This window comes from Cucurbita pepo, chromosome 1 (genome assembly GCF_057944985.1).
Source record: "Cucurbita pepo subsp. pepo isolate OVF chromosome 1, ASM5794498v1, whole genome shotgun sequence".
Lineage (NCBI taxonomy): Eukaryota > Viridiplantae > Streptophyta > Magnoliopsida > Cucurbitales > Cucurbitaceae > Cucurbita > Cucurbita pepo.
Window position 1 is genome coordinate 3868980 of NC_141798.1, and position 27087 is coordinate 3896066.

The 27087-nt window shown below is 34.5% G+C and overlaps 2 protein-coding genes across 3 annotated transcripts; one reads left to right on the top strand and one right to left on the bottom strand.

The window, feature by feature from the left end:
- The first annotated feature begins 314 nt into the window (after nt 1-314).
- On the top strand, nt 315-3157 carry LOC111800654 (annexin Gh1). Its single transcript, XM_023684449.2, has 5 exons — nt 315-472; nt 958-1103; nt 1258-1476; nt 1632-1844; nt 2304-3157. Exons 1-5 carry the CDS (start codon nt 397-399, stop codon nt 2598-2600), a joined length of 951 nt encoding a protein of 316 aa, XP_023540217.2. The 5' UTR covers nt 315-396; the 3' UTR covers nt 2601-3157.
- A 721-nt stretch (nt 3158-3878) lies between these two features.
- On the bottom strand, nt 3879-25917 carry LOC111800638 (ABC transporter D family member 1). Of its 2 annotated transcripts, none has more exons than XM_087122959.1 (27): nt 25702-25917; nt 25487-25597; nt 23698-23812; nt 22676-22955; nt 20384-20608; nt 18400-18597; nt 17802-18256; nt 17467-17596; nt 17313-17391; nt 16686-16924; nt 16234-16538; nt 16048-16147; nt 15778-15936; nt 15231-15330; nt 15042-15150; nt 12834-12924; nt 11489-11613; nt 10096-10245; nt 9935-10007; nt 8355-8535; nt 8123-8281; nt 6657-6806; nt 6342-6575; nt 4862-5016; nt 4710-4762; nt 4541-4619; nt 3879-4353 (listed from the first exon to the last, which is right to left on the bottom strand). In XM_087122959.1, the coding sequence occupies exons 3-27, from the start codon at nt 23757-23759 to the stop codon at nt 4267-4269; spliced, it is 3978 nt and encodes a 1325-aa protein (XP_086979085.1). In that variant the 5' UTR covers nt 23760-23812; nt 25487-25597; nt 25702-25917; the 3' UTR covers nt 3879-4266. The 2 variants fall into 2 exon arrangements, with proteins under 2 accessions (XP_086979085.1, XP_023540196.2); XM_023684428.2 differs by having other exon boundaries at nt 23698-23817.
- Nucleotides 25918-27087: the final 1170 nt, after the last annotated feature.

The window sequence follows — 27087 nt, forward strand, 5'->3', positions numbered from 1 at the left end:
TAAAAAATAATTAAAAAATAAATACAATTTTAAAAAACTTAAAAGCCAAAACTAAATGATCCTCGTACTTAAATTCTTTTTATTTTCAATTTTTAAAAATGGTCGTTTTATTTTTATCCATTATTTATAAAGAGATTCATTTTTTGGGGTCAAAATATTTAAATTTTTGGTTAATTTTTTATAAAAGGAATTAGTTCTAAAAAAAAAATAGCTTGAATTTTTAAAATAATAAAAAAGTGCTCCACTCTTTCCCGCGTTCGAAAGTTGGAGATGATGTGGCAATGAATTCCATGACTATTTATGGATAATGAATTCCATCGCTCAAATGCATTTCCATTCAAATCTGATTGTCACACTCTCAGAGTTTCAGAGCACAATCAAGGAAGGTTAGTGGCAATGGCGACCATCAATGTTCCGCAGCACGTTCCTTCTCCCAAGGAAGACTGTGATCAGCTTCGCAAAGCTTTCCAAGGTCTCCAATTCTAATCGTTTTCAGATCGATTTGATTTTCTTCAGTTTTTTGTTTCTCATTCGAGTCAATGTTTGAGGATCGAGGTTTTATTGCATCTTGATTGTTGATTGTGAAGCTTTGTTGAGTCTGATCAAATTTTGTGTTCGTTTTTTGGTAAGTGATCTACGTTATCGTCGTTAATCGAAATGAAGGTATGTCGATTCCATTTTCTGATCCGCTGGAGATCATGATTGCGATCTTTCTGTTTTTTGAACTTTTATCTTGATCGGGTTCCTGTTTGGTTGGTGCTTGATCTATATTTGGTCTATTTGTCTATTAGTCCTAAGATGCTTCAATATGTATGCAGTAGTTACTTCAGACAGAATCGTGTAGTTGCTACTCTTTTGGTTCTGCCACCTGTAGTGGTTAATGGCTCTAAAATCTTCGTTTGGATATCGGGCATTGTCTGGTTATCATTCTGTTGACCAACTTTATCAAACGTGTAGGATGGGGAACGAACGAGGGTTTGATCATATCCATTTTGGCCCACAGAAATGAAGCTCAAAGAAGATTAATTCGGAAAACCTATGCTGAGACATATGGTGACGATCTTCTTAAAGAACTAGACAAGGAACTTTCGAGTGATTTTGAGGCAAGATTTTGTTGCGTATTTCAACTCTCAAAGTTTGCGAACGCTTGGATTGAAATGTGGTTTTTGTGCAAAAGTATTTGTACAGAACAAGAGAACTTTTCAGAATTTTATTCACCCTTTCCTATTTTCATGAATTTTGTTGAGCATCATACAGCGACTTGTACTTTTGTGGACATTGGAACCTGCAGACCGTGATGCATTGATGGTGAATGAAGCAACGAAATGGCTGACCGCAAACAATTTAGTTATTGTGGAAATAGCTTGCACTCGAACATCACTCCAACTATTCAAGGTGAGGCAGGCCTATCATGCCCGTTTCAAGAAATCTCTTGAAGAAGATGTCGCATATCATACATCTGGAGATATCCGCAAGGTAACAGCAATAGTTTTTGAAACATTTAAGGAATATCAGCCAACATGTGTAATTCAATGGGGGCTTACTAAACTTAGAGATTGACCCAAGAAAATGCTTGAGATGAGTAATATTTCCTAGCTATAATTGTAGACCTAATTTCAATTTTTATGCAGCTTTTGGTCCCCTTGATTAGCTCACTCCGATACGAGGGAGATGAGGTGAATAAGACCTTAGCAAAATCAGAGGCCAAAGTACTCCATGAGAAGATAGCAAAGAAGGAATACAATCATGACGACCTAGTTAGAATTCTGACGACAAGGAGCAAAGCACAATTACTTGCAACATTTAATCACTACAATAACGAGTATGGCAATGCCATCAACAAGGTACATTTGTACACATTTGCTATAAGCACAACCATTTCAAGATTTGAGTATTAGTTTTTGCTTTCCACCATTTGCTTTCAAGTAGAAACCCTGCATTTCCTTAGATTGCTTTAGATTCATGCATCACCTGACGAGAAGATTAAAGGCTTTTCTTAAAATTTGAAACAATATATTACCTCTAACCAGAAATGCTATGGGGAAGTACAAGAAATATTATACACAATTCTCATTGTGGTGGCACCAGTTCGTTCTTCATTCTTAATGTTCGGTTACCTTTAGCCAATCTAAAAAAATGACAAAATATACTGAACCATTTTTTTCATACGTACAATTACCATTTCTCAAATTTACATACATTATTGAGTATGATTCAAATTTCATCGAAACATAATAATAATTTATACATAATGTACCATACAGTTGAAGGTTGCCAAGTGAAATGAACCTGCATATTTTCAGGACTTGAAGGCTGATCCCAACGACGAGTACCTGAAGTTACTGAGAACAACCATCAAGTCTTTGACCTTCCCAGAAAGATACTTTGCAAAAATCCTTAGGTTGGCAATCAACAAGTTGGGGACGGACGAATGGGCTCTTGCCAGGGTCATTGCTTCTCGAGCTGAAATCGATTTGAAGCACATCAAAGAGGAATTTTATCGCAGGAACAGCATTCCTCTGGATCGTGCCATTGCCGATGACACTTCTGGAGACTTCGAGAGAATGCTACTTGAGCTGATTGGACATGGTGATGCCTGATGTGTACTCTTCTTCAGGAAAGGTACTTTGCTTTAAAGGCATTGATTTAGATCGCATCAAAGATGTCTCTTTGTTTGCTTTAACTTTGAATATGGAGAACAAGTGGCATCTACATTATGTAGGATCTGGGCATGGCGACGCTAAATAACTGGTTTTGTCCTCATCTTGGTGTCTTTTCCTGTGTACTCTCTTGGATTTTCTTCTTGTATTGTGTATTATCAACGGACGTTTTGTTGAAACAATAGTTGTATAAATAAGTGATGCTTGAATACCTTTAAGTTTAAACACGAATAAATGTCTTTATATCTTACACATTTTTAGGTGTTTTTTTATTTATTTTATTGAGATATTGAAAGAACAATTCTGCAATAAGAAATCTATTGGAAAACAGTGGCACTCAAGTTTAGTTGTCTTAGTCAATAACATGACACCATTGCATGAAAATACGAATACAAGTAAGAACTTGCGTGATGATTCACTAAAATTATGACCATTTCATGAAACAACATTATAACATTAATCGTTAAATACACGGTAAAAAGGTACCTTTCATATTTACAACCAAGTATAAAACCAAGACTTAATAGTTTATCCAAGAAAGTACCAATCATAAACTTGATAACTAGTCTCATCGCCAAAAAAAAAAAAAAACCTACACGAGAAAATAATTCAAATTTCAAAGTTCCATGCCCAGATGAGGACAAAACCAATAGATGAGGACAAAACCAGTTATTTAGCGTCGCCATGCCCAGATCCTACATAATGTAGATGCCACTTGTTTTGACTGGTTTTGTCCTCATCTCCATTTTGTAACTCAGACACAAACATGCCATTTCTTCCGAAGGAACAAAAGAATGTCTCCACATTCGTCCTAAAAGGTAATTCATCAAACACTGTCGGGGCAGAGGATAACAACATCCACAGAAGACATGAAGAAAGGAACTGAAATTTATGTCATTAAAGGAAAAACGAGTTGAATAAAGAAAATAAAAGAAAAAGAAAGCCAATGCTAAAGTGAATGAAGGTTTCACTTTTACCATCGTAGATTGCTTTGAGGGCTACTAGTACAAAAAATTCTGGCAACTCCGGGTTATTGCTGCATTGCATACTTCAAAGAAAAACCCGAAGTTAACACGATCTCCAACTGCGCTAGAGCCCTCCTCACAAGTCATTTGTGCAAAACATTACGACATGAGGGATATAGAAGTTGTTCTTGGCCGAAAAACTCCTATCTAGGGGCCACAAGAATTATTCAATAATCATTGAAAACACTTGAAATATTGATCACTTCCCGTTTTATTCAGTGGGGATCATAAAAATATGATAATCCATCCGATCTTACAAGCTAATTGAATTAAATGAAAAATCCTGTACAAATAATTTCCCTATCCTAAAGACCTATGACCTGCTTGCGTGCTCAGATCTTATTACCTGCTATCATAACAGTTCAGTGCAAGATATAAATAAATGGCTTCTTCCCTTTTCATCTCCTGAGCTACATATGATACACCATTTGTATGATATTATTTATAGAGGACCCTCTTAGTCCAATATAAATATCTATACAGAAGAGAGCCATTTTTTTTCTCCTCATAATGGTACTCCACAAAGAGGCTGTCATGATGAAATAATCCAAGTAAATTCAGTTGGACTACTACTGCATACCTTACTGCTCAATTGAACGAAGCTCCCAGTTACCTTCTCCATCAATGAGTCGTAGCTCTAATGAGTGGAATGGTATTAGAGCAGGTCTCTGGAAAAAAATACGAGAAGGAAACAGTAAGAGGAACTCTCAAAATACCACTCCTGAGAGCAATGGTCAGCCTTGAACATCGCAAAAGGAAACGAACTTGAGTAGAACATTATATTTAAGTGCTGAACTGAATAGAGATATTTTAGTATTTCTGTTCGTGGTATATTTGTCATGGAAGAGCACTAACCTGTGATGAAGTAACCACTGTTATGCCCAAGCTCTTTGCAACCTTGTATAGGTGCTCTTCAACATCTACACTAGTAGCACTGGATAAACATAGACGTAATTAGTTATGATTATGTAACGTAAAACATATGCAGACTTGATTAGGGAGAAATTAAAGTTGGCCAACGTACTTGGTGCACTCATCAAGGATGCCAAACTTTGGATTGTGGAAAAACAAGCGTGCCTTTAATTGAAACATAATATAAATTTAATTAAGAGATCCGTATGCAAGTTCTTACAAGATAGTTAAGCTCACAGATGAAATAAATTAAGAGCCGCTCACCATTCCCAACCTCTGCTGCTCCCCAAGGGAAAGAATGTCTTCCCAATTCAATTTTGCATCCCAACCACCTTCCTCCCTTTCCAAAAGATAATTTAACCGAACATGCTGTAATATAGTTCCCAAATGCACATCCAGATTATCCACAGACGTTCCACCTGAATGACAGATGATTAAGATTGAATGGAATCGGCAATACATAAGATTGTCAACTACTTCTTGAGCCCAAAGGGGGTCATAATTAAATAGAAATGGCATATTTCTGAACATTAAAATTCAACTCTTTTCCAGTGATTTTTTTGGCACTCTTTGCAAATATTTTCCAAACTACGAACTTCAGTTCATCCGCACCCATTTTAGAGCCATCACTCAATGAAATTAATTTCCTGAAATAGTTTTTTGAACAGTCATAAGCACATTAAGTACATGTCTTATGCTTACACATGCACTTGTGAACACATGTTTTGGAACTTAAACCCATATGCCTGGTTTTTTATTCAATATTTCACTTATTTTTATCCTAAAAAGTTGATCAACATAACGAAACATAGGTGATGAGTAATAAATCTTGAGAGTAGAAGTATCAAACCTAATCTTTTGAAGCATACGAGTGCCTTAAACTATTTGATTTTAAATTCTTTTCCTTATATTTACTGAATCATTAGAAAATTGTTGATTTAATTTTGGATTTATTCTTCTCGAACATATTGCTAATTGCACCATTAGGAATGTGATTAGTTTCTTGAAATAAATATTTACTAAGAAAATTGAAAGTAAATATATTTAACAAACTTATATACTAACAACCATGTGACCTACTTTATAAAACATGACCTGTCACCATATTTGTACCTTATACATGTATATAATCTTGTCTGCTCTTTAGAGGCTCTGTATTTGGCATAAATAGAAAAATTTATAACATAACTTTTGGGTAAAGGCCTCCATTACAGACAACAAACTTAATTACATCCCAAATGTCTTGCACCTTCTCCTTATCCTTTTTTTAAGAGATAAACTAGTATTTCATTGATATATGAAACAAATATATATAGGCTTCCCCGTATCCTTAAAACTTATACTCTCGTCCTTTCAAACTGTCCACACTTTCGAGTGATAATTACTTAATAGTGAGTCTAGCTCTCTTACATCTTCATGATGACTAAATGCGCTAAAATTCTTCAGAAAAAGACCAATTAGTACATGTACCATCATAAATAGTCCTTATATCTCTCCCTTAAATCCACTGAATTTTTTAAAATTTGAAACTTTATTCAAATGTCCAAGCATCTGAGACATCTAAGAAGTGTCTTGACACAAGCCTCGCATAAGTTCAATATAAACAGTTACCCAAGCAAAGTATTTCACTCTTAGTAGATGAGTCTACTATAGTATTCAAATATGAGATACTAATGCACAATAAACTAATACTATAGAACTTGAACTCTTTAAAAAGCAGAGTGAAAATGTGCAAGAAATTTACCTTCAGCATACAATTTTGATGCCTTCATTTTTGCTTCCGCACGAGATAGTGGATATATTATTTGATCCCTCAGTGTTCCAAGGCACGTATAGGGGCGCTGAGGAACATAAAAAATACCCGAACCCCATTGATCTTCCTTGATATTTTGTGATGGTTTAGTGAGTTTCCCACTTGCAATTGGCCAAAGACCTCTAAGAACTCTGAAAACTGAGCTTTTTCCACTCCCATTTGGACCTTAAAAATTTGGGAAGATTGTGAGACAAAAATAACAGATTAAGAACAAGACCAAAAAGGGGGAAAAAAAACTTTACCAACCAGTAACCAGCAGGCTTTTCTCCGGTACAATGTCACAGGTCAGCTTCTTGGCTAACATCTTCTGTGCTGGGGTAATGATATCCACCTTGGAGAATGAAATAACATCTTCGGAGTGAAAGTCCCTCTTATTGGTCGTTGATCCTCGAGTAACTGCAATTTTTCCAGTAATAAATACAAGAACAGAATTAAGTTTTCACTGGTGGAAGTAGCAATGCCCAGTTTTTAATTACTAAGAGTACTACGAACTACACAGAAATTCATATTCCGCCAGACTGTTCTCAATGATTACTAAAATGTAGCATGTGGCCAAAATATAAAAAATTTGGATGACGAAATCAGTACGTAAACCCTTGTTAAATTTACAAAAGATTAGTTAAAGAATTGGCGTTCACAAATTTTTTATCACAATAGATTAGTTATAGTAAGAACAATGTGATATCCTTGAATTCTCGAATATAGGTCAGTTTTGCAACGTATATGATAAGAAATAGGTTGTTGTGATCTGAACATGAAAGAGGAGGCTGGTTGCAGAGAAGCTGATAAATTGTTGGAAGCTCGCATAAGAATTAGCTCCAAAGCCTAATTTCCAAAGAAAGAATGATATGTAGGCAAATAAAATTCTTTCATTGCTAACGTTTTTCATGTGAGGAGAGCAACTTAATTACTGATGATAAGATAGCTATCATTAACATACACCTAGAATTAGTTAAGTGGTTTAATTAACTATCAACTAGCTCACTCAATTTTTATAAAACTTATTTAAATGTTAGGGACAAGGGACTTGCATCTTAAAAACAGTATGATATTGTCCACTTTAGACATGAGCACTCATGATTTACTTGTGTCTCATATTTTTCTGAAATTTATTAGAATGTTTTTTTATAGAAAAAAAAAAACAGTGAATATATTCATATCAACAAAAGGGAGAGGGCCTACGCCTGGAGTATAGGGAAACCCCTCCCAAAACAAACTAACATGATAAGAGCCTTCCAATTACTTATAATCATCAAAGGTCTGTAGTCACAAATGGATTTGAAAGGTAAAAGAGGCCCACCAAGAAGCCAATTTCTTTACGAAATTCCAAAAAGAATCAAAATGAAGAGGCTTATCTTGAAAAGATCTATCATTTGAATGTAGAAACTTGTTAGAATGTAAACACTCAAAATGAATTAAATTTCCTACTGTTTAACTGCATAAACCAAAATGGATCACAGACACTAGTCACAAGGAGCGAAAAAACATAAATACGATGAATGGAACAATATTTACCTTATCCAACAAAAATTACTTCAATTGCTTACTTTAAAATCTTTCAATTGGTCACCAGTTACTTTATCACAAAACTTGCCACCGAAGGGCATTATATGGCATTTAACATAAAAACATTCTTGGCATAAATAACATAACTGAAATCAGAATATCAAAACATTGGCAATCTAACTGAAGATGAAGTAAGAAAATTTTACCAGAATGTGCAGCATCTAGGAGCTCTTCGAGCTCAGATATTCGATTGATACCACCAGAGAGCTCAAAAAACTTTCTGTGTAATTGAAGAATGTCGCCAAAAGCTAAAAAGCTTTGTGATACAACAGATGCCAAAAATCGTAGTGCATGTGCCAGCTCACCTGAGAAATTTTATGGTGAGAGAAAAGAAGTGTTTTTATTCCTACAATTAAATTCTAGGTGACAGTCAGCTACCTTGAGTGGAAGTCATGGCTCGGTCACCTTGATGATCCAGAGCATATAACAAGCTCAAACCCCAAGTCACATTGTGAGGCAATTGCTTCGTGATAAAATCATCTAGAATACCGAAGAGCCATTTCTTCTTTAAATTCAACAATGAATGGTCCACAAGCTTCTTAAATCTTGACTCAATCATCTGCTCATTAACACGAAAAACAAATTTTATTGCTGACTGAGATTCATTGTGATTAGAGTAGAATTTATGATCCCTCGATGTAAGAACTCATTCTATTAAGGAATGCATCACAAAATAATAGAGAAAGTCAGAAAGGATCCTACTGATACATTTAGTTGTGAATGGTTCGATAGCAAGAGCATACAAGATGAGCATGCACAAATATATATAGAATAAACATATATACCGAGTCAACTTACCGATGAAAAGACCAAAACGTAAAACAAAATAAAGACAAAACAGAAACAGTGCCTGAAGTTAGTAACATATTAGCTACATTTTTATCCCAATATTCTTGCATAACAAAGAAAAATGAGGAAAACCCGCTTTAAACCAAAAGAATTAAAGTATATGTTGTAGGTTCAACAGAACACGGTGCAAAAATTTCATGTCTTTTGGTTTTCAAAGATGTTGGAGCTCTTTCCCTTTCTAACATAGCCAAATAATTTCCTTGTATTGCTCACATGACAAGTTGGTTTGCATTCATCTTTCTGTCTATAAACTCTGTAACAAATATGGTTTCTGTCTATAAACTCTGTAACAAATATGGTTTCCAATCTATGATGCTTGACTGTCACGTCCTACTTCTATGCTCCCAAGTTCTTAGGCACTGGTAGCCTAAAAAATGCCATTGTTTTTGGTTCCATTCAAACCTAGTGAATGCATTTTACAGTTTTAAGAAATATAACAGGCCATCATAATTTCTAAATCCTCCTTGCAATTTCGTTTTTGCTTTCGAAGGTGATCATTTACTCAGGACAACAAACTAATATAATAGAATTTTTTCTCCCAAGCAGCACAACAAAGTCAGGAAAACTTGTGGAACATCGAACATTCCAGTTTTTCTGATTTAAAATTTTGGTAAGCCTTGCTATAAATGTAAACAAAAATGGCAGCATTAGGAATTTATTTTTAGAGGAAAAAATTTAAAAAGAAAGCCATGTTTCAATAATTATTCTCAAAATTATTATTTCTTGTATTCTTCTTGAACGTTCTCACAAAGGACCTGCTTTTTAGAATATAGAAATTGCTATTTCTTTCAAAACTATAAATGTGTGAATAATGGTCTCAATATGCACAATAACTTTTGTTTTTAAAAGTCATTCAATCATAATTATTATTTGAAAACAGAAGAAAACTATATTCAAATGAGTTATGATAATAAAAACAAAAACCAGTTCTCAAAATAGATTTCCAAAATAGCCCATATTTTCATTTTCCCCTTGCAACTCCATCACCCCATATAAGCTAACCAGAAAGTGTTCTAGGAACTCCCTCAGCTTCTTTTTGTAATTTCATTGCCTTCAATAAAATAGCTTCTAACATTTAAACAACAGGATGAAGAGTTCAGAAAACTTACGGCTTTTTCTCGAGAACCACCGCCAAAGAAAGCAATAGACTCCGCATGAGTACGGAGTCTTTCATGCATAAACCTGATTTATTCATGATCTTGTGAGTCATCCTCAACGTGCAGCATACATTGCAAATTAAAATAAATAAATAAATAAATAAATTAGTTACCTAAAGGTTCCCTCAAGTTTCTGTTCTTGACTAGTTAGTTCACCAAAATCAGGAGCAGCCATCCTTAGAAAACCAAGGCCCAGCAACATATAAGCATACAAAATGGCGACTCCTCTCCTACCTGTCAACATCTTCATTCTCCAAGTGAACCTTGAAACATGGCAGCAGAAACAGAAAAAAAATTAATTTACACAACAAGGAAGAAAATAACACAGCTTATTATTTACTAAGAACCTTACTGTTGAAAGATTAAAATAGGCCTCGACAACCTCAGCCTAACCTTTATCGTTACTATTTGATTCGGCAGTACATGTGTAATTTTTTCCATTATATGAACATCATGTTTCTTACTATTCCAGTATCAAACTTCATAGTATGAGAGAAATTTTGGTCAACGATGCTTAGGCATTAAGCAGCTGTAATCACATAAGTGTGGTTGCTGGGATGATACTCACTATCATCAGACATACCCTCAATGGAAAAATTGCCTACAATGGTCTCAATCTTTCGTGATGTTCATATGTGGTGAAAGAAGACTGGCTTCCAGACTATAAAAGACAAAAGTCTACTAACCCAAAGTATATTGCCATGGAAAGCTAAAAATATATATAGTAATGTTTTTGTGTACAGGAAGCACTGCGAGACACCCTTTTTATCTAGAAAATTCCTCAAAATCATTTGAAGTTAACGGCAAACTCCATGATATTTGGGAGGAAAAGTGACCGTCACTCATTTTAGCCTACTCATTCTGGTGTTGGTAGCAACTTGACAAATATGGAATAAAAATTGAGTGTTTCTCTGATCCTAATAGTACTCAATACAAGAATATTGTGGAGAATAATAGTTTCAAATTCCTTCATAGCCTCAAAAATGGCAAGGTCTGGAGGCTAAGAAACAAAAAGAGGAAATGGTAGATAACAATTTCCAAGGTTCTTATGCAAAGGTTGTACTGATTTGTATTAAGGAAGAAGCTTGTATTCCTTATCTGAATTCTTTCATTCATATTCAACCCCTAATCCAAATATTACAATCCTAAGAGCTTCTTACATCTATATGTTGTAGGGTTAGGTGATTATCTTGTGAGTAGGTCCTTAAAGCTAGTTTAAACACTCGTGGAAACAATAATATATATATATATATATATATATATATATATATATATATATATATATATATATATATATATATATATATTAAAAGCTCAATAAAAATGGATTGTGACAACCAAGCTACTATCTGTGAAGGACCTTGTTCAGCTTGACAATACAAACACATTGAGATAGACTTCACACTTTCAAGGAAAATATTTTACGGAAGAAAAAAAAACCATCACATTCCCACCCATCTTTAAATTGTTGACATTTTTACCAAAGGACTTCTCAACTTCACATACCATAGAATATCAACAGATGGCTTCACCATCCCAGTTACTAGCCCAGACAGGTCAGTTGTCAACTTCTCGAGATCATTGGTTAACCTCTGATCTGCATCAATGCTTTTACTTGACATATAAAAGACCTACAAGACGCAATAGAATTCACGGGGTCAAACTTTTAGTAGCCTAACTAAAACATTAATGTGCAGCAACTGAAACAAGCTCTTTGACATTGCTTTATTATTATTATTATTTTAACCATAAACAACTTCTAGGAGTAAATGTTCGAAAGTACAAACTCCAAAGGGAGTGAAAAAGAAGAAAAAAAAAAACAAAAGATAAATACAACCAAATAAAGATTAGCCATGAAAAGAAATAAATAATTAAAGAACCAAAAACTTTTTCAAATACTTCGCCTAAAAGACTTAGAGATCTTGCAAATGAATCATGAAACTATGAATAAAGCCACCACCAAACAATAAAAGCCAATAGCTACTTTAAATCTTCTAAAGAAAACCAAGAAATGGCCACCAACCAACGAAAATAACCTTTTAAAACCCATCATAAAATCTCGAAAAATTCTTCAGCTTCGCAAGAACTATTAACCCATTGCAAGAAAACAAAACAAAACTTTGTAAAGCTAAACCATGATGCGGTTTCCTTCTTGAACCAAAGGAGGACTTTCACGATTCTCAAGACCACAAGCTCTATCCAAGGAGAAAATTTGGCTGAGGTGAATATGGAATAGTAGCCTTCATGTCACAATCCCAAAATAATAAGTCAAAACTTCTAGAAAAAGAATTTTCAAGAACATCAACCTCCATATTGAACTCCATTGGTTGAATCGTTGATTCCACACTACTCAAACTTACCTCAGAGTCAACCCCAGAGTGAATAACTCCTGTTAAACCTATAACTGAATCCAAAAGAGTGAAGACAAAATGGTTTATGAGAGGTAAGATAAGTGAAGGGAAAGGTGGCAAGGCAGCATTTTGATTGGAGAGTGTTAAAAGTCTTGTACATCTTTCTTCAACTGATTCATAATTAAAGAATTTTCCTCCAAGCAAGGATGGCAAGAAGAAATGCCCCTTTTACGAAAAATACAAAGGACGGGCTGGAATATGACAATTCTTCCCTCTTCTGACACTTGAAGGCTTGCAAATCTCAAAATCCACAAGGGAGATTTCTATTAGAGGCTAGGGATTCTCAATATATGAGGGATACGCTTTGAAAAAAGAATTTTTGATGTATTCCACACTTTGAAACTCTGAACACACCTTTGTCATGCTTCTTGATTGAATTAACACTTTTTCACAACTAGAGAATTTGTTCTGGGTGGAAAAACCCCTAATAACCCATGTACCTTGTAAAATGCATTGTTCTTCATATAGTTTTTCAGCAAATGCTTCGTCATCCGAATCCTCCAACCAAGGGCTAGCCTTGCGGTGAAGTGCCTGTTATTTAACAGTATATCAGTGTCTAAATTTGAATTAAAAATATAAAACTGAGACATTTTTCTTTAGATAAGAAACTAGAAACGAAATTTAATGAAAGGAAAGTAAAACATATAAGAGTTGTCATTTTGTAGGTAAAAAAGATACAACAAAGTTCGGCAACGATAGAATATGTTCAAAAAATTGGAAAAAGAGCTTCACAAAGCCCTTAAAATGAGCCGTGGTAGGCTGTAAACAACAGGTTTGGACATGATAAACAAATACCCACCAACTTTAAAAGTAATATAATATCAATAATAGTAGTGTGTAATCATGTAAATATCCTAATCATAGAATCTAAAAACGTTTATTTGGTGTCCCTTAAGGGACGGGAATCTACAAATGACAATTGTTGTTATTGTTAGCAAACTCGCTCACTCGCCAACAAACTCGCTTGACCGTATGGACTACTTGGTCAAGTATTTTATTTAGAGTTAAAAGTTGAATTTTCGGAAGAAAAATAAAATGATTGTATTTGTTCTCTATAAGAATTAAATACTTGATTTTCTTGTATAGAAGAAAGGTCATCTACCAATAAGAAAAAATCTTATAAATATAAATGATAATATATACGCACAACACACAAAAAAAAAAGTTGGAAAAACAGCTTTAAGACATTCAAGGGGTGTTCTAAAATTCAAAACTTTACTAGTCATCCGATTTGTCAAATAGGTAGTTGTGAGTACACCTTCCCCTGTAAGCTTTAGCTTAGGAAAAAGAATAGAAAACATTATGCGTCCGCCACCTCAAGTAAATGCCTATTTTTCCATTCAGCAATTGCATTTTGTTGAGTATCTCGACAAGTAGACTAATGTCAATATTTTTATCTTTTAAAAAATTACTCCGATATGCATTGAAATATTAGATTCTAATTAGTGTAAAATGCTGATATTAGTTTGGAGTTCTAATCATATCATAAAAATGTTTGAAAAGATCTTTTGCCTCAGATTTATTTGTCATCAAGTAATCCCAAGATAGACGTGTGTGATCATCAAGAAAAGTAACAAACCACTATGAGTCAAAATGTTAGAAGGACCCCAAACATACCTATGAATTAAGTAAAATGGTTTGGAGGCTATGCATGGTTTTAGTAAATATTTGGATTCATGGTTTTTCGCAAAATGCAACTTTCACAGTTAACTGGAGAGAAATCAACATCTTTTACCAAATTTGGAAGAAAATGTTTAAGATAGAGAAAACTTGAATGACCCGCCAAAGCATGAACAGAAAGAGAATCAATACTACTAAAACCTTGAGTTATTTTTATAAATAAAAGAACTTTTGTTGAAGTAGTAAAGACCATTCAAGCATCCTAGCTCCCAATTTCCTTCCCTGAGTCACGATGTTGAAGATATGATAAGACTCAAAGGATGTGACACAACAATTAGAATCTCCATAAAGTTTGCCAACAGATAATAGATTACAGGCTAATTCAAGAACATGAAGAACAGACTGGGAAGGAAGTGCACCCGTCAATCTAATAGCTCTTTTTCTTGCAATAGAAGAGAAACTACCATTTGCAATTCTTTTTTTCCTATAAGAAATAAAATATGAATGTAAAAGATGAGATGAACTGGTCAGGTGGTCACATGGAAGCGAAGATACCATAGAAAGTAGAGTTGTCATTTCAGGGTGATCCTTGGGTCCCGAAGATTATGACAATGACGGCTGGGTTTCTAAAGGTCAAAGTTCTCTCCCTGCTCTAGTACCAAATTGAATTTTGAGAACAAAATAAGTGTGTACAAGGTTGAAGAATGACCATCTACCAATAAGGAAAACATCACACATACACATCATACACGAAAATATAAAGGATATCCACAAAGTGTAACACAAACTAAGTATATAGGTATGCCACCTTAGCATGTAAATATTTTACATGGAAAGGTAATAAACATTGGATAAAAGAAAATTGAAAGAGCATTCCGCGATGCCAAACAAATAAGAACATCTGATGGCTTTCAGTCTGTGTTATGGCTATCTCTATAAAGAAAATTAGCAGATAAAAGAGATGAAGATCTTTCTTCGAAGAATTTCATTACAAGACTAAGATTTTATTGCGTAATCTAAGAAATTACCTTAGAGAAGGAGCAATAATTGCATTAGCTGCACTTTGTAGGACACTAACTCCAATCAACCGAATAAAGGATGCCTTATCCTGCTCCAAAACGTACTTTACAGTGGTTCCTGTGGAAATTGATTCTCCTCCAATGAAATGGAAAATTTTATAAAATAACCCATGTTTCAGCAATGACACAAAAATTTACCATTCAAGGAGGCAATGCGATCTGATATCCATGTTCTAGATAAAACAAGAAAACCAACTGCCAGCAGCTGTGCTCCCTGTTTATCAAATAATGTGGGCACCTGTAGTAAAAGTAGATCAATGATGAGTAATGCTCATAAATGACAAGAAAGAATATTTAACGGCCTTTAATCTCTCATTTAGAACGGAAAAACTTGAGCCTATTCTGCTCTTAATGGTATCTAGTCTGTTTTTTCCTTCCGTCCTTTTTAAATCTATTTCATTTAAGTTTACATTTTTTAATATATTCTTGATGCAGTGAGCATTGAACTAATCCAATATTTATATATATATATATAGTAGTCCAAGTAGTTTTACGTAGTGAGCTTGTTGATTTACTGTTTTGATAGACATCTGAGTACACTTGTTAGTTAATTTCAGGTTTAGTATAGTTACTAGTTGGTCAGTTGGCAGCCTATATAAATGGCAGTTCCGTATAGTTACTAGTTGGTCAGTTGGCAGCCTATATAAATGGCAGTTCCGTAAGTTCAACATTATGAGAGACTAACCAGTATTTTGATCATTGCAGCTATTCTCAGGGGCAATATTCTAGGAGTTCCTTGAAGTTCAGGAACGATAGGAAAAGTAGCAATACTATCTGCAGGAGGGGAGGTTGATATCAACCTTGGATTGTATAATCCTGCATCTGACTTAGAGAAACTAGATGCCTAAACAACAACCAAAAAGAAAAGGAAGAATCGTGAGTTCTTCCAATACAGCAATATTATCTGGAGAAGACAATATGAACCAATGGAATACAGTTCTGACAACTTTTCAACCTTCTGAAGACTGGAAAATGCTTGCTGGACTACAACTGCATCACTTTGACGGTCTGTCTTGGGTCTCATGGAATTGATCCCTCCTTGTGGAACCTCCTGCCTGGATTATCTAGGAAGTAAATGAATAAATATCTGTGTTTTTCACATTAAACAAATAGTTGACAGTGCTATCTGCTGAAATCTAACCGTTTATAATGAACACTCCAACCTCCTTCACCATCCAAGGATAGTACCACATCATGGAATGCAACTAAGGCTGGGCGGTGCGAGATTGTTATGCATGATGTTCCCATATCTCTAACTTTAGAGCAAAACCGTTCTTCCATATCAGTTGTGACAGCACTTGTGCATTCATCAAGAATTGCAAACTTAGGCTTATGATAAAATAATCTGGCCATTCCCAACCTTTGCTGCTCTCCAAGAGATAGTTCCTCACCCCAGTTTACCTCTTTTTCAGGAGGGTAACGGTCCAGCAAATATTCAAGGTCGACCTTTACAGTAAGCAACAGAATTCCAGCATTCAATGCCAAAAGTAGTGTGGTGATCACTAAAGTCAAAGATTAAAAATACAAAAGAAATACCATAAAAAGAAGCTAACATTTTATTTTCAAAACAACCCAAAAAAAAAAAGAACTAACATTTTTTAATAATTCTGTCATTCCAGCATGCGTGAGTGGTTCAACTTCTTGATCTGCAGTTAATGGGTAAATTAACTGGTCCCTCAGGGTGCCAACAGCAGTATATGGTCTCTGAGGAACGTAGAAGATTTCCTTATTAAGATCAGAGCCAACCCCAGGTTTAACAATATGTCCAGAAATCAGAGGCCAAAGACCACCTAGAACTCGAAAAAGTGAGCTCTTTCCACTGCCATTTGGACCTTCAGCACAAAATAACAAGTTTCAATATTTCAAACAACATCAGCAGCAGAGTGTCAGAAAATGTTTGGCATCTGGTTTATTTTAGGAACATAGTAGCGATAAAGCATCCATAGCTATTAAAAATTAATGTTAAACAAATATCTGCTCACTGAGAATATAAGCTATTAGAATAGAAGTAAAGCACTCAGATGAACAAAGCAATGAGTACTGAAAGGATTATTCTTCTTTTTCCTCCAAAAGAGAAAGTTGCAGAAGATTCTGCCTTCTCCTAAAACAAAGGAACGAGCCACTGAAACTATAATTTAAAGAGGCGAGGAGGCAGACAATGCATATTAAATTGATAAATAATCAACACTAAGCAAGATGACTATTGGTTGGAAAGAGTACCTGTAATTAGTAGGTTAGATCCTGGTTCAACCTTAAGAGTCAGGTCATCCACCAAGACGTTACCACTGGGAGTGACAACCTGGTAGCAAATTCAATTTTAAGATGGAATGAGCGGTACCTATATTTGGAATTAATCTCAGCTAATTCATCATACCTTAACTCCAGAAAACTGGATATAATCTGCTTCACTGAAGAAATTCATACTCTCAGTTGCTGGCTGAGAAGATTCAATGCTCAACTCTCTGGATACAATCATCAGCTCATGAATCCGTTTAGCATAACCACTGCAATAAAGAAGACGAAAGAGAATGAAACCAAATAAATAACTTGAGATGTGGATTAACTTGCTCCTAATAACAAAGATTTCTTTCATCCATACATCCACCACCATGCTATCCAAAGGCTGTTTCATATTTAGGCAAACAAATACTTCATCAACTAAGAACAGAAGTACAGTATCTAACAAAACAATATATTGCTAAATAATACCTGAGACGATTGAGACGTCTTGAACTAATAGATAGAGTTCCAAGAGACTGAAATAATGAGATTATAACACTAGTATGGTATCTAAGGTTGCTCAACATCTCTGCTCGCCCTAAAGTTGAAGAGTCTGGTCTGAGATTACCAGAAAAGAAAGGCTCAATAATCAAAATAACAGCAAAAGTGGCACCAAAATACTTTACTAGGAAGTCCTGAATCATGCCAAACCACCATTGTTGATGAAGAACAATTTTCAAGTGCTCAACGAGAGTATTAAACTTATGCAGAATATGAAATTCTTCTCTTCTTTCTCCACCATAAAAGGCTATGCTTTCAGAATGGGTTCTTAAACGAGATTGAAGTTGTCGATACTCTCCTTCAAACTGTTGTTCTTTAGACATTAGTTTCCCAAAAGGAGGAGAAAATTTTCGAATCAAAGTTCCAGATGCTGCTACATAGCCCTGTAAAGTAGCATCTCTTTCAGCTTAACTTCTTAAGTTCAAATTTTTAAACTAAAATCTAGAAAATATCTACAATCTCACATGTCAAATGAAAGGCATTACCAACCAACATTGAAACAAGAAAATTCAACTGGAGAGATTACCAAAATCCATAGGACATATTTTGGGCTGGCATAAGAACAAAGGCGCCATGTATAAAGCAGACCATCAACAACTGCTATTAAATCATCCTGTACAAGCTCACTCAATTCTGAGCAAAACCTAGGTATATCACTTGCAATACGCTGTTCAGGATTGGTCACTCGACCATCAACATGAGATATTTTGTAGTATGACATATTCTGAAATACAAAAGAAAAGAAGAAGAGTTGGTAATTAGCTCAGAACCATAATAGACGGCTGATTGGAATCTAGATCTTATAGGATTTCATCACGTGAAATTGGCAGGTATTGAAAACAACATTCCTAGTATTACAACCCCAGATAATATGAGAACAATCAGTCCTTTTTGCATCTCCATTGGCCCCCTTTAGTAATTTCATTTGTATCAATGAAATTTTCCTATCTAAAAAATGGAATGAGAAACAGTTAGTTGAGGTTAGATCAAATGCTAAAGCAGAATTTAGAACTCTAGCCTAAAGGACTTGTGAATTTTGTAAGGTTTTTATCATATTACATGAACTGAAGTTGGCAAAGGTAATCTAATGAAGCTTTATTGTGATAGCAAGGCAGTAATTAATATTGCTCATAATGCCCGCCCAATATGATAGAGCTAAAAATGTATATATTAACTGACATGTTTTTCTCACAACCAATTAGCATATTTTCCTACTAAAGGAACGTTAATGGGTGATACTTCCGGTAATTTATTGGAATTTAGGAATTGATTAATTATCTTTATTTTTGTATGTATAAATTAACCGACATTTTTATTTCACGAGTAATTAGCATATGCTCCTACTAAAGGAACGTTAATGGGTGATACTTTTCATAATATACATAGCAGGTTATTGGAATTTTGGAATTAATTATTTATCTAGATTTTTGTTTACTCTCTTTTGTAGTTAATTGTTGACTTAAACTAATTTATGGGGTTCAAATTAGAGATCATGAATTGGGTTTCTAGTTACTATTAACTCTTCAATTTTTGTATATAATAGTCGATACTTGTGAAGCAAAATCAATATCACAATAAGAAATAGTGTAGTTTCTTCGAATGTAGCATTAGCTAGGATAAGACGTCGTTCTATTCCTATTAGTAGTCATGACTTAGGTGCCATTAGTTTACTACTATTTTTTTGCTGGCTGTTTGTCAATGTTAAGACCATGAACCTACCATTATGTTATATTTTCCATTTTCGGACAAAGCCGGCCTGGATTTGCAACTGGTTTCACCCAACATGGGACTATGTTTGCATCCTCAGCTGTCAAGTAGTTCATTTTTTTCGGGTTTATAATTAGCTTGCAATTACTTTATCTGGTTCAGCTACTTTATAATTAGTTCCTCAATAGAAATGACAAAGATCTTCAATCTCCATTTCTCCAAAGTCACCAGCGTCACTCCCTCTTGAATTATCCTCGATTCTCACACAGTTGTCTGTTTGCACTACTCTACACCTCCTCACCAAGGAATCCCAGGGCACCATGCCTACTTCCCCATATTCTTTCATCTTCGGCTCCAACCAGTTCAAATTGGCCTGTCCTTATCAAATGGGAAAAAAAATATTTGCAAGATATGGAAAAAGTTCAAATTGGTTTGTCCTTATCCTATTGCTGTATGAGATAGGCATTTGAGATTATTATGCATTTTCCACTTGGTAGAATTCCAACCCCAAAGAGTTTTTAATTATAAACTTTTCCTAATAGACTATTTGGAGAGTGTTTTTATGATCTCTTTTGCTCATGTGAAGATTAAACCACCAAACATCCGATCCCTTCTTTGAGTCTTCTTTTACTTAAAAAAGCTGAGGAAGTAAAAAAAAAAATCCCCCTTCATCAAAAGCTACAAAAAAATATACTAATGTAGAATGACATTAAAAAAATATGCAGAACAGTATAATAAATCTACGGAAGTTAATACAAAGAGTAATAATTTGATCAATATCAACAAACTGTATCCAAAAGTACCTCAAAATAGTGAGTGTGAATGAGTCGTGTTAATATCTTCCTGAAATGCAGACTTAAGATCCCAGTCACGTATTTCGAAGTAGAGTGAAGAGTTGAGAGAAGGAAACATAAAAACAGATTCTCTGAAATCAAACGTAGAAACAACGGAACACGTCGAAGAAATGCTGCACGGAAAAGAAATCCTTGTACTTTTGCTAATCTATTGCTCAGAGCAGTTCGTAATACCTGCATAGATGGTAAATACAAGCATGAACACATAAAACCACCAAAAGGAGTGTTTCCAACAGATATTATACAGATCAATCATCACAAAGAAATATATTATTTCTTTCTTTTTCTTTTCTTTTTGTGTGTGTGTGTGTGTGTGTGTGTGTGGTAAGAAAACGGGGACTTATGGTTTTTCTGGAATTCTATGTACATTCACCACATTTATTTCCACTTGTTTACTCTTCTTTCCATACTGACAAAGAAAGTAATCTTAATTCATCTCTCATATCGAGGGGTTCCCTTCAATTACCCATGAATCTTATAATTCCATCTACTTTTCTTTTATCAACAAAAGACAAACTTTTCATTGATATATGAAAGTAAGAAAAAAATTTCAAAGATACGAACTCCCAAAGGGAAGAAACAAAAAGCATATTTCCCTAAGGAAAACCAAAAAGAAAAGGATTAAGAGAGCCTGAAAAGAAACCAAACAAAATAAAGGAACCTAAGAACAGCCAATAGACAACAAACACTGCAAAACTGGAAGATAAAAACACCAAATATTCTTTAGAGAACTTTCAAACCAAGCAGAAACTTTATTGAGAAGCTCCTCAAACCACTGAAGCTTCAAACAGAAACCATACAAACTAGCTTGAAACATCACATCAGAAAGGAAAGAAAAGCAGGATTGACCAAGGCAAAAAGCATGAATACCACAAAGCCAAAGAATAAAACAAACAACCAAAAGCTCTATCAATGCCAAACTCAACTCCAAAGAAAACCATAAGTAGAAGCAACTTCACCCAATAACTGAAAACCGATAAGCAAAACAAACAACGACAACCACTTCAGCCCAGCCAAAGACAAATGCACTCCAACGAGCCAAAGGCCAAAAGCCCAACCTCAAGAAATAATCTCATAGGTTTCATTGCCACAATCCTTTAGAAAAGAAGAAAAAATTTCTTCTCATCTTGTGTTGACGAGAGGGGGAGAAGACTCATCTGACGGCTTCTTTAAGGGTGAATTAAGTTCTTGAAGAATAGAACAAAAGGCCTCATTAGAAACCTTTTTGTGCCCATGAACAAGTGGAAAATTGAACTCAAAGTCATCACTATTCACTACTAAACCTGAACACAGAATCCCTACCTATGATCTCTTAATACCTTGAAACATATAACCTTAATTTGTGACTCTTCTTAATGCCTTCAAGATGGCATACCAACCATCATGGAAAAACAACTTAGTAATCATATTGGTATATACCCAATCAATAGTCGACTATAAAGAGCCCCTTTCTTCCCTTTTCACCCAAGTTCGCCCTCTCAGTAACCAAGTAATAATAACTGGCTGAGCAAAAGATCTCCCCTCCCCCTTACTCCCCAAACCAAGCCTTGGTCCTACTACATTTGAGGTTACTCTCGTAAAATTCCTTTTGTTCCTTTCTCCCAGAGGCTAGATCTTCTCTTCAAGGATATCCACCAGTACCAGAAGCCATTCAACAGCTACAAAGGTGTTCCAACTGAACCATGATTCCAAAAGCTTGTATTTCTCCTATCGCCGACCTCTATGCCGTGTCTATGTATCAAACAAATTGACTACTCTCCCCTCCTTTTCAATAGAGATTTATTAAAGTTTGGAGGAAATGGATTTAAGAGGTCTGTTATCAACTGAACCATGATTCCAAAAGCTTGTATTTCTCCTATCGCCGACCTCTAAGTTAAATGGTTGGCACAAAATTTTCGACAAAGAATAACCAACATCCAGGATTAATATGATCTCATTCTCACAGGATTAGCAGTGAACCCACCATCATGATCCAAGCCATATTTGCTCAACGTAATGCAACCTAAAACATTGATTTCACTGAAAGGTATCTGACTTCATCTTTTTTTACATGTAAGTGAAAGAGTGAGAAAAAAGAGATGAAATATTTAGTTTGCACTCAATGGTTTATCAGAATACAGGTTACATAAGTTTGCTATCAGTAACTTTAAGAAGAATTTACCAAAGAAATAAAAGAAATCGAAGAAGAAAGATTGACAATTGTGATCACATCACATGTGAATATATATAACTTGCGCTTACCACTATACCCAGTAAAGATAAAAGATCCCCAGCACCCTTTTTGTCCATCTTAGACAATAGAATAGCGGCAAGTGCATGAAGTGACCTCAGCCCATCGCTCTTCTGTGTGCTTTTCTTTATCTTACTACCTTCGGCTGCCAAATTTATAGACCTCTCTTCGTTACTATCAAGCCCATTGTAATGGTCAAAAGAGGAAGACTTTTTTTTACGGCACCGCGATTGCAAATATACAGCAGTCCCACCAACAACAACAACGCCAGTGGCAAATAGCAAAGTTTTCCTATCAAGAAGAAATGACACTTCAAATTCCGAAGTTCAAATAGTAACTATGGCTAATAGAAAAGGGCAAGTGAAACAAATTCCATAATAAGTAACGAGATGTTTTGGTGCATATAAAATGATAGATACATCATGAGAAGAGAAGTGGATCTTGATTAAAGAGTCCAAACATCAAAAGACATATAACAAGATCATAAAAATTTCTAACCTAAAGGGTAATGTAAGCTTGCACAGTTTGCAACTAGATTATTAAATAATCCCAATACGGAGAAGCAAATACATAGACTGCCTTAAACTTCGTCAACATATTAAATTTTGATTACTGCGGAAATTAAAAGGCATACTACAGAAATTCCAGCAAGCATTCGATGTTATTGACACCAAAAATTTCCTGGTATCGACAAAGTATATTCCCATTCATATAGTTCACATTCACCTCCACATGCAGGGTCGTAAATCAAATGATAATTTGAAATTTAGATCTTCATATCTATGCTTTTCAGTTGAAATAGTGGAACTTTTAGGCATACAGTTGAACAAACACTTTCAATAAAATAAAATTGCAGACAGTTTAAGAAACAAATTCCAAACAAATAAATCTTCTTTCTTCTGTAGCTAGAGAACAGGCAAATACCATACATGAGAGCATAAGAGAACAGAACCTATCGAAGAATCAAAATAATGAAATCAACTTAGTTGCAAAAGAGATTCACAAGACAGAGACGCAGTGACACCAGAGATACCTCCTTGAAGCAAGAATATTGTCACGATGTTTGGTTAAATGCAACAACTGAAGAGATGGCATCTTTGAAAATCAACCTTCCTCCACTGAGGGACTGTCAACTATAAAAATACCTTCTGACCTAAAAAATAAGAAGACAGTTCAAATTAATCGATAAACGATATCCATAAAATGGATTTGAAAGAATCTTGACCTTTTTTCTAATATTAAATAGATGATTATATTGATAAAGTGAAAACTGTAGCCCGAGAGAGAGATCCCCACAAGACAAAAGTGTTAAAAAAAGGAGCTTTGGTTGGCCATGATACGTACGAGGTCAAAAGACGAAAAAAAAAAACACAAGGACATGTCTTTCAAAGAGATACTTGAAAGAGAGAAATGAGAAGTGCAAAGTTTAGATAATTTACTATATACAAATGACCATTTGTAGAAGAAAATGTAAGGGAGTGATCTTTTTTAGGGGGTAATCATCCACCATTGGCCCATACCTCAACTAATCTCACAGAATAACTACTTGACCCTGTAAGATTTAGGATTAGGAAACTTGTAGAGTATTATGTCCTAACTAATTTGGCTATTGCGATTGAACCCATGAATTTATAGACATTACAATTGAAGTTTGCCTCTTTAAACACTGAATTAATCTCTGGTGGTTAAGTGTTACAGATAATCTCATAGGACAATTTTCTTTCCTCTTTTTTATATGAAATGAGCGATAGTTCCACGATACATGCAAAAGCCATTTGAAGGGAGTGAGAGCATGGAGAAGATGGATCACAGATAAACATGGTAAGTTTCATAATACAAAGATAAGCAAAGAAAATAAGCTAAATCATTCACATTCTCTAGCTTTTCCTACTGTTCCTCTCTATTGTTTTCCTTTTTCTTCTTTCTTCTTTCTTCTTCTCCTTCTTCTTCTTCCTTTTTCCCCCCTTTTGTTGGAGGGAGTGGGGGGGATCAGTGTCGTATGGGAGGTACTGTGTACAACAATTGTACCTTTTAATTTAAATCCAACATAAAGACTAAAACGGTAGTCAGGCCAAATGTTGTAAGGGACTAGCAATTGAGAAGATGTTTCACTATTACAAATGCTACTTAAGTCGACGTATCAGAGTAATTTTGACCCATTCACATGTTGAATTAGACTTTCCTTTTAACTAACGAGCTCAGCACACTGACTAAAAACTTCTCAGGAGAACAAAAAGATAAGAATGTCATTTCAACGAGAATTGCCTACTGCAATACCATCTAAAATTTATAATGGCGTCAAACACCGAAGATTAATAACAGAGGAAAATCTAAAATTCACAATAACAAAAGGAAAATCTAAAATTCATAATCCTAACTCCTACCATTACAATTCCCTCCTCCATTCACAATATGAATATTCCAGATACCCAATCCATAGAGTAGCAGTTAAGTCCTTAACACAAACACGTGTTTCAAAATTACACCACGAAAAGCTTACAGCTAACTAGGTATCCCATAATCTTAATTTGAATTTCACCATGTATGAGATTCGTTTATTGTACCTTTGGCCGAAAACTACAGTTCAACTTCGTACATGTAATCACTAGTTTTAGCTGTTTAGCAAATGTTACTCGACCCCATGAGAAACTCAAACTCTCTATCTACATCAGCCCTCTCCACATCTAAGAGAATAACCAAAAAAAGGAAAAAGGAAAAATTCTCCTATAGCCTTCGAGTCTAAATGCATAATATATACACAGTCATACATAAACACGCACGTATATATGACATCAAATCGAAGGAAGCTGTAGTGACCTTACCAAAATTTCAGGTATCTCAAGCAAGTTAGCGGTAGGCAATTTGTTTTCCCAGATTTGGAGGAAGTCGTCGTAATCCGGAGCTTAGCTGCTTATTTCGGTACTTATTAGCTTCTGCATCGACAGTTAGATATCATCTTCATCCGCCATTTCATTCTAATGAAGTTGCCGCCATTTTTGCCACAGAATTATTGTTTCGTAAATGCTAAAACCCTTACCGTAATGAATTCAGCTAGTTCGATTTGCTCAAGTCCCGTTTCGAAGAAGCATCCTCCTCTCCATTCAAACTGGATTTTGACGCCTGCGAAAGTCATATAAATACTTTACAATAATATTGCGATAATCAATCTTTATGTGAGTTGGAAAATAATTGTTTCCAATGAAATTTAAGATGATTTTTCTTGTAAAAGGAAAATAGAATGATATTTTTTGTATGATATCGTTTGAAGTAACAAAGGTTTCATCCAATTTTAAACGAATAAACTTAGGTGGGTCAGATATTATTAAAATTGAAATAATTCGAGTTAAACATTATCTATTATAACTTTTTTATAATTAAATTAATTATTAGCGTTTGAATATTATTATTTATATTTCATTATCCATATTTAATTATGCAAATGCTAATATTTTTTTTTTCAAAAAGATATCGATTTAACTTTTGAGACGGAAGCTTCAATCGATCCTCACCAAATAAAGTGAGAAATCGTTGTTTAGTATTATTATTATTATCTTTTTTTTTTTTTTGGTCGAAGGAACTTATATTCATCTTCTAATTTGATTCGATTTTAAATCACGTTCATTATCAAATTAAGATTTTTATTTATCTCATTCATAATCAAATTGTCTCGACCGTTTATTTAAGTTATAGCGTTCAATCTTCTAACTTGTTTTTATTTGAATCAAATTAAATATTTTATCAAAAAAATTATATAAAAATATATATATTAAGATGGAAAAAATCTACGACCAAAATATGAATCATAACAGAATACTATTTCCTCTCATTTTATTAATTTAGATATTAACCTTCTTTTAATTTATAAATTTTTTATACAAATTTAAATAAATAAAAATATTTTGTAATTTTCTACCTATTTAGTCAAAATTTTAAATCCATTCCAGGGTGAGCATATGAAATCACACGATAACATAACATCAATAATTTTGTAAAGGCATAATGATAGTAGGATCGGGATATCCCTACCCTCCGAACTAGACGTAAAGATCTTCCCTCATCCGACTCTCTATAGGGGAATCTCTACTCACTGTTTCTCCTAATATCCTCCCTTTACCACATCATGAGAGTTTATAGGAAATTCCAGAGGCTCGCTCGAAAAGGCTACTATACCATACCTTTTGACTTAACTCGACTCTAGTAGTCACTAGACTAAATATAGTAGTCCGTCCGGCTGTTCTTGTTGAAATCAGTACTCTGAATTCTCCCGTGCTCTAGTAATTGTCCACTAATTAAACGTAAATCGATTTATTTAAATACTAAAGCATACACAATATCAATTGGCCAACTTAAATAACATTATTGATATAAAGTGACGTAGCTTAAGAAAAAGATAATTACAACATCCTTCCGAATAAATGGTAAC